Raw genomic sequence first — 13,493 nt, 5'->3', positions numbered from 1 at the left:
ACTGTGGCACAAATTGATGATCTTTTCATAAATTAATGGAGGTGTGAATGTTTCAGTCCAAGAGTCTCTTCTCTTGCAATAGAGTCCTGCATCAGGCAAAAAAAATCATTGCTGGTGGGTGGTCCAGGAGTTGAGAGAGAACATGGGTAAATACAATGGCGCACTTACACTTGGGCAGACAATTTTCAAAAAATAGGTACGTTTGGGCTTTTGGTTTCTCTGCCTCTAAAAACAGGCAGAAATCATTTAAAATAACAAACTGGCTTTATTTACCACAGTGTGAAAGAGTGATAGACCCTCTATATAAAGTGAGTTTCTGAAACAGGGTCCTTCTTTGCTGATGTGAAGAAGAAACAGAATTGTCATGACATTGGCCTGAGTGGGGAAAGTTTATGACCCCCATAAATACCTTTCCCCCTTTTCCTCTCTACTCTGTCGATGTGACTATTGAAAATCCCTTGGTTAACACTGAGAGAGAGTCTGGTGACATGAAAAGTTGGGAACGGAACCATATTTCGGTAAGCTGGTAATCCAACCAGCTGAAAATATGCGGTGGTACTCATCTCAACCACACTGCACACTGCCCTAACCCATCTGGACAAGAGGAATACCTATGTGAGAATGCTGTTCATCGACTACAGCTCAGCATTTAACATCATAGTACCCTCCAAACCTGTCATCAAGCTCGAGACCCTGGGTCTCGACCCCGCCCTGTGCAACTGGGTACTGGACTTCCTGACGGGCAGCCCCCAGGTGGTGAGGGTAGGTAACAACATCTCCACCCCGCTGATCCTCAACACTGGGGCTCCACAAGGGTGCGTTCTGAGCCCTCTCCTGTACTACCTGTTCACCCATGACTGCGTGGCCATGCACGGCTCCAACTCAATCATCAAGTTTGCAGACGACACTACAGTGGTAGGCTTGATTGCCAACAACGACGAGACGGCCTACAGGGAGGAGGTGAGGGCCCTCGGAGTGTGGTGTCAGGAAAATAACCTCACACTCAACGTCAACAAAACAAAGGAGATGATTGTGGACTTCAGGAAACAGCAGAGGGAGCACTCCCTTATCCACATCGATGGGACAGTAGTGGAGAGGGTAGTAAGTTAAGTTCCTCGGCGTACACATCACGGACAAACTGAATTGGTCCACCCTCACAGACAGCGTCGTGAAGAAGGCGCAGCAGCTCCTCTTCAACCTCAGGAGGCTGAAGAAATACGGCTTGTCACCAAAAGCACTCACAAACTTCTACAGATGCACAATTGAGAGTATCCTGTCGGGCTGTATCACCGCCTGGTACGGCAACTGTTCCGCCCACAACCGTAAGGCTCTCCAGAGGTTAGTGAGGTCTGCACAACGCATCACCGGGGGCAAACTACCTGCCCTCCAGGACACCTACACCACCTGATGTCACAGGAAGGCCATAAAGATCATCAAGGACAACAACCACCCGAGCCACTGCCTGTTCAGCCCGCTATCATCCAGAAGGCGAGGTCAGTACAGGTGCATCAAAGCAGGGACCAAGAGACTAAAAAACAGCTTCTATCTCAAGACCATCAGACTGTTAAACAGCCACCACTAACTTTGAGTGGCTGCTGCCAACACACTGACTCAACTCCAGCCACTTTAATAATGGGAATTGATGGAAATGTATGTCAAATATATCACTAGCCACTTTAAACAATGCTACTTAATATAATGTTTATATACCCTACATTACTCATATGTATATGTATATACTGTACCCTATATCATCTACTGCATCTTTATGTAATACATGTATCACTAGCCACTTTAAACTATGCCACTTTGTTTACATACCCTACATTACTCATCTCATATGTATATACTGTACTCGATAACATCTACTGCACTTTGCTCGTTGGTTATTACTGCATTGTCGGAACTAGAAGCACAAGCATTCGCTACACTCGCATTAACATCTGCTAACCATGTGTATGTGACAAATCAATTTGATTTGATTTGATATGATATGATGCCAGATCAGTTGGCGTCTGAGACATTAATACTGATGATAGGACGACAAACTGTATCTTGGAAAGTCTACACATTCTAGTTATCAGATTCACATGGAATTGTTGTGCAATTTACATTTTTAAATATGAAACTATTTGTGAAAAGATTAAATGTAATTTTAGCTTCCAAATGAGAGAATTGGGTTTTCATGAGTGAACTATGCTCAACTCAGTTGCCGTGCCCATGTGAACAGACATTGGTTATAAACTATGAAACACGCCCTTCTCTCCCCTCCTATATAAAGCCCTTGACGAAAAAGTAACTTTCTGTTCCGAGGAAGTTGGGCGACAGTCCTACATTAAAAGGGCTCAGATAATAAGCTGTTCCAAGGATGTGTGGACTTGAGGTCCCCACGTTGAAAGGACAAAGACCAACTACAGAACTAAGCCAACCTTAGAGAACCTAACGAAATTAGCGTCGAATTTCAATGTGAAGGTGACAACCTACACCCCGGAAGGATGAATTTCGACTATACCAGCCAGAACATAGCATGAGCTTAAAGTATTGCAACTTGGTATGAACTTTAAACTCTTATTCACAAAAGAAGTGATACCACCTAGCCATCGCGTTAGCACAGACACTGTAGACGTGGGCTAGGAGTGGACGGACAGAGTAACTGTGATACCACACGACAACGGTACTACCAAGTATCCATTCTACCACCAGATATTCTTCAGAGGACCAGAGATCCATGCTGGACCACCCGGCCTCCCATCTACTGAAACGCAGCTCCGAGTAAAAATGTATTGCATTCTCCTTTTTCAAATGGGTGGTAATTTAGAATGCATAAGATACTGTATTTACAATGGCATAGCTTCTCCCTTTGTTCCTCAGTCTTCCCGCTCTTTCACTCAAACCCAAACACCCTCTCTTTGTGTAACCAGCTGTCATGTCAGCTCCACCAGGGATGTTTTCTTTATGACACAATTTGTAATCAATGTATGATACATTCTGTGTATATGTAATTCTGTGTGATTAGTTAGGTATTTAGTAATAATTAAAACCAAATTTTGTATTGCTGATTCAACTTGTTAGCCAGGGATCGTGAAGAGAACCAAGAATTTACAACTTTCAGATGAGACTAAATAAGGTGACGATTAAATATTGACTGCTATTGATGTAAAAGATTACTAGGTCTTTAAGAGTTTATTCAGAAGTTAACAGCTCTATTAACATTATTTTGTGGTGCCCAACTTTCTAGTTAATTATCTACCTGATTAGCTTAATTAGGTAATACTAATTACAGAGAAATTATTTTATAGAATAGCATGTCATATCACTTAATCCGGCATAGCCAAAGACATGACAGAATGAACGAGAGTCCAGCGAGGATAGGGAGGTGAAAACGGTTGCCCATATTTTCAAGACCTGAGCTGCTTCATTTATTTATGAAATGTACTAGTTTATTTAGGCAATTTTATATATTAGTTTAGGCTTGGCCTATTTAGTAAGCTATTTTGCTGCATAAAGCTGTGTGACTCACTCATTTGTGGCTTTGGATCAAAATAAATAAGTACCAACATTCTTTCTGATAGTCTAATACAGAAATGTTTTGAATAACTTATTTTGCTCATGTTGTGTGTTCAATAATTTGTGGCATTGTGGTTACAATGAAGAATGTAAACAAAATAAATCTATTCATAATGAATAATCAGATGCATGTTGCAAGCTTGTCATTTTTCCTTAATTTCTTTGTACGATTTGATTTGCTCTTTTTAGACAATACAAAACATACACATACAAACAACAACTACAGTGCCTTGCGAAAGTATTCGGCCCCCTTGAACTTTGCGACCTTTTGCACATTTCAGGCTTCAAACATAAAGATATAAAACTGTATTTTTTTGTGAAGAATCAACAACAAGTGGGACACAATCATGAAGTGGAACGACATTTATTGGATATTTCAAACTTTTTAACAAATCAAAAACTGAAAAATTGGGCGTGCAAAATTATTCAGCAACTTTACTTTCAGTGCAGCAAACTCTCTCCAGAAGTTCACTGAGGATCTCTGAATGATCCAATGTTGACCTAAATGACTAATGATGATAAATACAATCCACCTGTGTGTAATCAAGTCTCCGTATAAATGCACCTGCACTGTGATAGTCTCAGAGGTCCGTTAAAAGCGCAGAGAGCATCATGAAGAACAAGGAACACACCAGGCAGGTCCGAGATACTGTTGTGAAGAAGTTTAAAGCCGGATTTGGATACAAAAAGATTTCCCAAGCTTTAAACATCCCAAGGAGCACTGTGCAAGCGATAATATTGAAATGGAAGGAGTATCAGACCACTGCAAATCTACCAAGACCTGGCCGTCCCTCTAAACTTTCAGCTCATACAAGGAGAAGACTGATCAGAGATGCAGCCAAGAGGCCCATGATCACTCTGGATGAACTGCAGAGATCTACAGCTGAGGTGGGAGACTCTGTCCATAGGACAACAAACAGTCGTATATTGCACAAATCTGGCCTTTATGGAAGAGTGGCAAGAAGAAAGCCATTTCTTAAAGATATCCATAAAAAGTGTCGTTTAAAGTTTGCCACAAGCCACCTGGGAGACACACCAAACATGTGGAAGAAGGTGCTCTGGTCAGATGAAACCAAAATTGACCTTTTTGGCAACAATGCAAAACGTTATGTTTGGCATAAAAGCAACACAGCTCATCACCCTGAACACACCATCCCCACTGTCAAACATGGTGGTGGCAGCATCATGGTTTGGGCCTGCTTTTCTTCAGCAGGGACAGGGAAGATGGTTAAAATTGATGGGAAGATGGATGGAGCCAAATACAGGACCATTCTGGAAGAAAACCTGATGGGGTCTGCAAAAGACCTGAGACTGGGACGGAGATTTGTCTTCCAACAAGACAATGATCCAAAACATAAAGCAAAATCTACAATGGAATGGTTCAAAAATAAACATATCCAGGTGTTAGAATGGCCAAGTCAAAGTCCAGACCTGAATCCAATCGAGAATCTGTGGAAAGAACTGAAAACTGCTGTTCATAAATGCTCTCCATCCAACCTCACTGAGCTCGAGCTGTTTTGCAAGGAGGAATGGGGAAAAATTTCAGTCTCTCGATGTGCAAAACTGATAGAGACATACCCCAAGCGACTTACAGCTGTAATCGCAGCAAAAGGTGGAGCTACAAAGTATTAACTTAAGGGGGCTGAATAATTTTGCACGCCCAATTTTTCAGTTTTTGATTTGTTAAAAAGTTTGAAATATCCAATAAATGTCATTCCACTTCATGATTGTGTCCCACTTGTTGTTGATTCTTCACAAAAAATACAGTTTTATATCTTTATGTTTGAAGCCTGAAATGTGGAAAAAGGTCGCAAAGTTCAAGGGGGCCGAATACTTTCGCAAGGCACTGTACATAACACCTGCCCTGACCCACCTGCTCACACCCCCATCTCCAGCGCCCACATCCCTCTCGGTCACATGGCCTCATACTGCACCATTTTATTTCTCTCTAGCGCCCACATGCACTTTCAACATTTGGATTAATAAAGCATTTAAAGAGTGACATTGGTTGATTCAGTTAAGTATACGTTTTTTCAAGGTGATTGACGAGAAAACTATCGCCCATCACACCTATATGCCATTTCTTAAAATATGCAGACAGCCGGATTAAAAAGTTAATTTCCATTGTAATACTTCTGACAGCCAAATTTCTAAACCACCCATAACTTTTGGACTTTAACATTCTCAGAAGGCATGGATTATTATAATCTAAATGAAAAATGAACCTGGTAATCTAATTTAATTTACTGCAGACAGACGGATTAAAAAGTTCATTTATAGGCCTAAAACCTATGGGTTTAACATTCTGAACGAATGATTATATTGAAGATAGAAGCCACCTCAATGAGTTCCGAGAGCTGATCCATTACCCAACAATATATAAATTTAGTTAGACTAATTGTTTTTATGACTACAGACCCTAGGCCAATTTTCCTATTTACCAGCATTAATTTGTCTGCATGTCTATTCAAAATTTGGCTAAAAACAAACCACGCCATGAATTAAGAACAGATATATTTCACAATGCAATGCTGCACATTGACAACTCACTCGCTTTAAAGAGCCTTCTAATATTAGACAACAAATAAATATACCAAAACACTACTTCAAAAACAGTCCATTCATCACTGAATTTCTACAAATTGCTGCGCAGGAAAAGAACGTCATCCACCGTGCCTGGTCACAGGCTCGCAGATGGCTGAAACCACACATCCATCTGTAGGTGAGGCTTTATCCTTTGGAACCACACAATTACCAGGTGGACATTAGGCCTCGACGCGATAGAGGAAAGCAACAAGATCCACAAGTATTCTATCTCAATAGCTGGTCTTCTGTTATCTGCAGTTTTGAGCTGCACTGTCCCACTCCGTGGTGGAGAACATCCATTCGTTGTTTATGCAATGGGCTGTAAAGGCACAAGTATCCTATGCCAAGTGTAAGTGCACCATTATATTTACCAAAGTTCTCTCTCAACTCCGGGACCACCCGCCAGCTGATACATTTTTGCCTGGTGCAGGACTCTAGTGCAATAGGAGACAGACTTACTGAAACATTCACACCTCCATTCATTTACAAAAGCATAGTCTAATAGCTCAGCTAGGTGTGAAAAATTCCCCAATTTGTGCCACAGTTTAGACTACCAATAGATGCTGCGGTCAGTCAGAGTTGAGTCCTATTGTAAAGTGTAGCCTAATGGCCATAAAAGGGCAAACTTGCAAAGTATTCGATGCTTAAGTAAGTCTGAAGTTTTACATTTCTAACTCAGTATCACAGACCAGATTAACCCTGTCAAAAAATGCATCAACCCCTACAAATATATTAATTTATTATAATCCACATAATAATTCTAACGAAATTAGCTGTAGTGAGAGGAGACCGCATCAGAAAGAATATGTCTTTAATCCTGCGTTATAATATAACGTATTTTGAACGAAAGCCAGGAATGAGTGAGTCCCTCAGCCCTATGCCGTTCCTTCTTCTGTTGCCCATTAGAGTGTTTTTTTAATATCCTACTGAGTCTGTGATCACCAAGCCTCATGCAACCGCAAAATGTTGGACATCCCAAATCCATCTGTTTTTAAAAGTTGCTATATTAAAGGCTTTACTTTTTTTATTAGTTAAACTTGATTTAGTATTGTTTACACTGTTCCAAACTGGCAGTTAAATTATATTGTAATCTAACAGCACCTGTTAGTCATGAAACAGTATCTCTTGCGCTTTTGACAATGATTTTACATGAAGCTTAATTCTCATGATATGCTTAAAATACTTATATCCACTAGGATAATAAATAATAAAAATGTTTCCTTTAGATTAGTTAATTTACCTACAGTACCAATCAAAAGTTTGGATACACCTACTTATTTATTTTGACTATTTTCTACATTGTATAATAATAGTGAAGACATCAAAACTATTAAATAACACATATGGAATCATGTAGTAACCAAAAAAAAGTGTTAAACAAATCAAAATATATTTTATATTTGAGATTCTTCAAAGTAGCCACCCTGTGCCTTGATGACAGCTTTGCACACTCTTGTCACTCTCAACCAGCTTCATGAGGTAATACAAAATGCAAGCAGAAAGAAAAACACGGTCATAAAAAAACAAACACATTCATCAGTAATAAGCTTTCTGAATTGCCCTAGCGGCACCAAAACCTCAAATTTAAGACCATTTTGAAGATTATTCCACAAATAAGGTGCAAGAAAACTAAAAGCTGATTTACCATCCCTGAGACCGGTTGCTGTAACTCGTACAGTATGTCTCAAAGTTTCGTAAAGACGTTAGTTACAGCAGGACTTTTGTTAAAGGGCATTTTAAATGAAATCATAGCAATGTATCAACCTATGTGACATCAGAGAGCCAATGAACTTCCTGGTAAAGAATGCAGTGACGAGTACTAACAATTTGGTCCGTAATAAAGCATAGTGCCCTATGACAAACTGCATGTAATGGGTTTAATGAAGTGGCAGTTGCGTTCATATAGATAATGTTGCCATAGTCTAGCACCGATAGGAACGTCGACTGAATAATCTGCATTTTATTATTTAGCGAGAAGCAGGACCCATTTCTATAGAAGAAGGCATTTTTATTCTCAGCTTAACAAACTCATTAATATGCTTTTTAAAAAGACCGATTTTCATCAATCCAGAAGCCCAGAAATGTGTAAACAGGGACACTGTCATTATGGACACCATCCAAAGTACATACAATGCATTCGGAAAGTATTCAGATCCTTTGACTTTTTCCACATTTTGTTACGTTACAGCCTTTTTATTAAATTGACTATATTCCCCCCCCCCCCTCAATCTACACACAATACCCCATAATGACAAAGCAAAAACAGGTTTGACATTTTTGCAAGTGTATTATGAATAAAACTGAAATATCACATTTACAGAATTATTCAGACCATTTACTCAGTACTTTGTTGAAGCACCTTCTTGGGTATGACACTACAAGCTTGGCATTCCCGTATTTGGGGAGTTTCTCCCATTCTTCTCTGCAGATCCTCTCAAGCTCTGTCAGGTTGGATGGGGAACGTGGCTGCACAGCTACTTTCAGGTCTCTCCAGAGACCAGTTCGATTGGGTTCAAGTCCGGGCTCTGGCTGGGCCACTCAAGGACATTCAGAGACTTGTCCCGAAAACATTCCTGCTTTGTCTTGGCTGTGTGTAAAGGGTTGTTGGAAGATGAAACTTCACCCCCAGTCTGAGGTCCTGAGCGCTCTGGAGCAGGTTTTCATCAAGGCTCTCTCTGTACTTTTCTCTGTTTATCTTTCCCTCGATCCTGACTAGTCTACTAGTCCCTGCCGCTGATAAACATCCCCACAGCATAATGCTGCCACCCCCATGCTTCACAATAGGGATGGTGCCAGGTTTCCTCCAGACGTGACACTTGGCATTCAGGTCAAAGAGTTCAATCTTGGTTTCATCAGACCAGAGAATCTTGTTTCTCCTGGTCTGAGAGTCTTTAGGTGCCTTTTGGCAAACTCCAAGCAGGCTGTCATGTGCCTTTTACTGAGGAGTGGCTTCCGTCTGGCCACTCTACCACAAAGGCCTGATTGGTGGAGTGCTGCAGAGATGGGAGAACCTTCCAGAAGGACAACCATCTCCACAGAGGAACTCTGGAGCTCTGTCAGAGTGACCATCAGGTTATTGGTCAGCTCCCTGACCAAGGTCCTTCTCCCCCGATTGCTCAGTTTGGCCAGACAGCCAGCTCTAAGAAGAGTATTGGTGATTCCATACTTCTTCCATTTAAGAATGATGGAAGCCACTGTGTTATTCGGGACCAATGCAGCAGACATTTTTTAATACCCTTCCCCAGATCTGTGCCTCGACACAATCCTGTCTCTGAGCTCTATGGACAATTCCTTCGACCTCATGGCTTGGTTTTTGCTCTGACATGTACTGTCAACTGTTGGACCTTATATAGACAGGTGTGTGCTTTTCCAAATAATGTCCAATCAATTGAATTTACCATAGGTGGACTCAGATCAAGTTGTAGAAACATCAAGGATGATTAATGGAAACAGGATGCACCTGAGGTCAATTTCTAGTCTCATAGCAAAGGGTCTGAATACTTATGTAAAAAAAAAAGGTATTTCTGTTTTTTTATTTGTAATAAAATGGCAAAACAAAAACCAGTTTTTGTTTTGCCATTATGGGCTATTGTGATGAGGAAAAACATTTATTTAAATAATTTTAGAATAAGGCTGGTTCAAATCCTGTGGAGGCTATCCCTCAAATTTGCTACATTAGTGTTAGAAGTGGGATGCTGCCATCAGGCCATCAGGGATGTGCACAGGCATAAGGAAATGTGGAAAGAGATGGATTACATACTAGTGGACATTACCGTAGTACAATACCAGACATCTGTTCAAGGGAGGCCTATTGCTGTTATGCATAAACAAAGTTGTTTCTACTGACAATTTAGATGTACAAACTATGGCATAAGTGGATGACGAGCAGATAAGTGGCAATCCGTCATTTCAATTAAGACATTAATGAGCGAGCTAGGATGGACGTAGTGAATGTAACTATTTGTTCAACACTTTGGAAATGTCCAGCGACAATTCGGAACATGGGCCATTCTTACACCAGTCAGGGCCGTAGAATAAATAAAGGGGGCATATAAGCAGACAATGAAAGCTCTTACAATATTACATTTCTCTAAAACAGGCTACATGTGCACCACCAAATCAGAACAGGAGGCAAAATTAGAAGGTGAAACGGGACCAAATTATTAGGATGAGGCACATGGGATACTTACAGCTTACTACACAACATACACTTAATATTACTTTCTTAGCTACAGTATACATATCTCCCTGGCATATTACAGAATTTATGCAGCAGCATACAATACATTTTTGGACTCACCTTGTTGTGCTGTGCTCACTGAAACAGGAAGGTGGCGCGGCGGCACTTCGTGGGCAAATTTTGTCATCAAAGTCTGGCATTCTCTGGATTTATGGTGCTTTCAAGACAACTGGGAACTTGGGAAAAAAACAGGTTGAATCATGATGATGTCAGTGATCATCAGGTCGGAGCTCTAGAAAGAGGCCCGAGTTCCCGACTCGCAAGTCCGAGTTGGATGACCGTTCAAAACGTATTTTCCCAGTTGGAGCTTGTTTTTTTTCCCCGAGTTCCCAGTTGTCTTGAACTCACTTAAATCAGATTTCCAAGTTCTGTGTTTTCAGTTGTTTTGAGCGCGGCAGAAGTCATGCTGGATTGACACCATGGCCAATGTTGAATGTTTATAACCTTTTAAGCTTGAAAAAGAGACCCTTAAACCCAGACTTGGGACCATACAGCCACTCCACTGAATAACAGGCTAGTGATTGCTTTGCAATGCTTGCAGTTAGCCATTGATTCCTTCCAGACCACTTACTGTTGAATTTGCCATTTCTAACTTGTTGTGTAATGTTTCTGTCCAATGGCCGATGAGCACCGATACATTTGATCTATTATTTCTCTTCATATGACAATGATTAAAATGGATTTGCCAGTAGATTGTCGACGTGACTCATAATGATGACTGCTAGCTTGCTAGCTAGATATTGAAAGTATGATGTTGAAATTATGATCAGTCCAATCAAAGCTGCTGTAGATATAACGTGATTTGACATCATTTTATCTGTGGCCATTGACCCTGAGCCTTCTTGGATGGGCACTTCTAATGTAATAATATGGCAGAACAAGGGGCTTGAATTTTTGAGCTTTACCCTTAGATTTGGCGGTGACGTAGTGTCCCCATGCGTGACAGAACACTAAGCCAATCACGGCGCAACTAGAGAACATTACCAACCCCTACGCTCTGTATTTTCTGCTGGCTGCCCTACCACCACAGAAGGTACTGAGCTATGCTGAAACACCTGCATTTTTGCATTTTTGGAGCTGCCTTACTCAAGAAAGCAAAAGAGACCACGTTTGTATGCGGCTTTATTAACACATTTTTTCTTCCATTTATTTATTTATTACATTGTTTGCAAAGTGATGTGTGACACATTAATCTCAAAATAACATTATTATTTTGTTGCACCACCTTCCCTGAATGAAGGGTCGCCACTGGTGACAGATGAAGCCATCAGATTCGAAGGATACTAAAATCATTCTCAGTCAGACATGAGGAATGTCAGCTCTACAACCACAAAGACAGTATAGAAAAAATATCGCAACAAGACTCAAACTCAGCAGGGACATCGCAGAAAAGTAACTTCAGAAATAATATAATAATTGGTGGCTTGAACTCTCGCAACTGAACGTCTCCTCCTCCACCACCCACTCTGAATCGTATGGGTGCTATCTTCAAGTACTTTTCAATATCTCCCCCTCTGCGGGTGTAAGTGTAGCCTACTTCCCTGTGCGCGTAAGTACACCGTGTCAAGAGAGCAATAAAATCGGCAAGGATGAACGTCATAAATACGTGGGATAAATAATAAGTCTTAGACAGAGGGAGCAGCTCCAAAAGCAGAGGCTCAGCAGGCGTAGGTACATAAAAGGAATTCCTCTAACTCCAAACTGAAAAACGCAATGTGTCTGATAATGTAACATAATTATATAAAAATGTAACTAGATTGCAACCCGTACCTTGAAATCCAAAGAAGAAAAAGAACCCCGGGATCCAAATTGTGTGTATCCAGAAGCAATTCATGTTGTCCTCGTCAGCTCCAAAACCTCTCCTGGACGTCTACTGCAGGTCTCTTGCAATAATTTCGTGCGCAGGCAGTATCGTCTTTTGATAGAAATGATGCTGAGGGCGTATAGCTCCAAGGCTATGTCCTAATGCTGCAGAGCACTATAAAACTCACTCAAGTGCGCGAGCTCTAAACGCAGCCTTTTTGCGATCACGACGAGTTGTGCGCTTCAGCGCTTGCCTCTCCCTCGTCCTTCAATGCCACCTAGTGGTTAAGCAAGTACCTAGAAAAGGAAGTTTGATATACTCTTCTGAAAAAGATAAGAATGGGACTTATGCTGAAGGGGGGTGTAACCGGTCAGCCTAGGTTCCAACTGTTTATTGTGCAATTGAATTTGTATTTCAGCAACGCCTTATGGATTGACAGTCACATGGGTGCCTGTCGTCTAGAATAGCATTCTGAAACATTGCATAACATCTGACATGACCTGTTAAATTTGATTAATGATTTCACATCTGACATACTCTAAGGAATGTGTGTCTCGGTGTCTAGATCCACTTTACATACTTCCATGCTCTATTTTGCCTCTTAACAGCGCTGTAGCTACTCCAGCCATTACTTCCAGGTCTCTCTGATGCATTAGCTACTACAAAACCAAGACAATAAATCAGGGCAAATGCACACAATTACAGTTATATCAGAAACTTAATCCAGATTGATTCTCTTGTTGCATGTGATGTGCAATGATAATACCATTATTTCCAATATATAGTCCAAAAACATACTATAACCCATACTAGTAGAAAGAGATCTCTAGCTACCTACTATGAACCCTTCAACAGCCACACAGCAGTTCTCAAGAGAGGGATGACCTTTGGCTACCCTCTGTAAACCAACTACAGTCCTCTGTACCACATGAGTTGTGTCCCTACCAGAGGTGAAACTTGGCAGAGGACAGGAAAGGAGGAAAGCAGCACAGAAATCTGTGGAATCCCAATAGTGACATTTGGTTAGAGACCTTCTTCATTCATCCTGCAGGCAAGGTGAAGGTGGGCTGTTTGTGAAGACACTTGAGACTAATCAAAGTCCAGGGGACCTTACTCACTAGAAAATGGCCTGTGAGAGCGAGAGGAACAGACAGGGAGAGTGGCGGCGCAGAGAGGGAGAGGTAACATTCTCTTACCTTTATTGTGCTCTATCCCTCTCTCTCTCTACTGCCTACCCAACACGGCCCTCTCATCTACCGTTGTACATGTCCACGACTGACAGCGAGGCTAATCCAG

At 41.1% G+C, this 13,493-nt stretch overlaps 1 protein-coding gene across 1 annotated transcript in view; it reads right to left on the bottom strand.

Moving 5' to 3' along the window:
- Positions 1 to 12,394, bottom strand: part of LOC112266834 (limbic system-associated membrane protein) — a 1,006,051-nt gene extending 993,657 nt beyond the window's left edge. Inside the window, exon 1 of the mRNA XM_024444690.2 lies at positions 12,164 to 12,394. Coding sequence (XP_024300458.1) covers positions 12,164 to 12,227 — 64 coding nt within the window. The 5' untranslated portion in view covers positions 12,228 to 12,394. The remainder of the gene's footprint in view (positions 1 to 12,163) is intronic.
- Between the last annotated feature and the right edge of the window lie 1,099 nt (positions 12,395 to 13,493).

Source organism: Oncorhynchus tshawytscha, linkage group LG14 (assembly GCF_018296145.1).
Source record: "Oncorhynchus tshawytscha isolate Ot180627B linkage group LG14, Otsh_v2.0, whole genome shotgun sequence".
NCBI lineage: Eukaryota > Metazoa > Chordata > Actinopteri > Salmoniformes > Salmonidae > Oncorhynchus > Oncorhynchus tshawytscha.
Note: the sequence above shows the minus strand (reverse complement) of the source record. Positions and strands in the feature narration are given on the sequence as shown.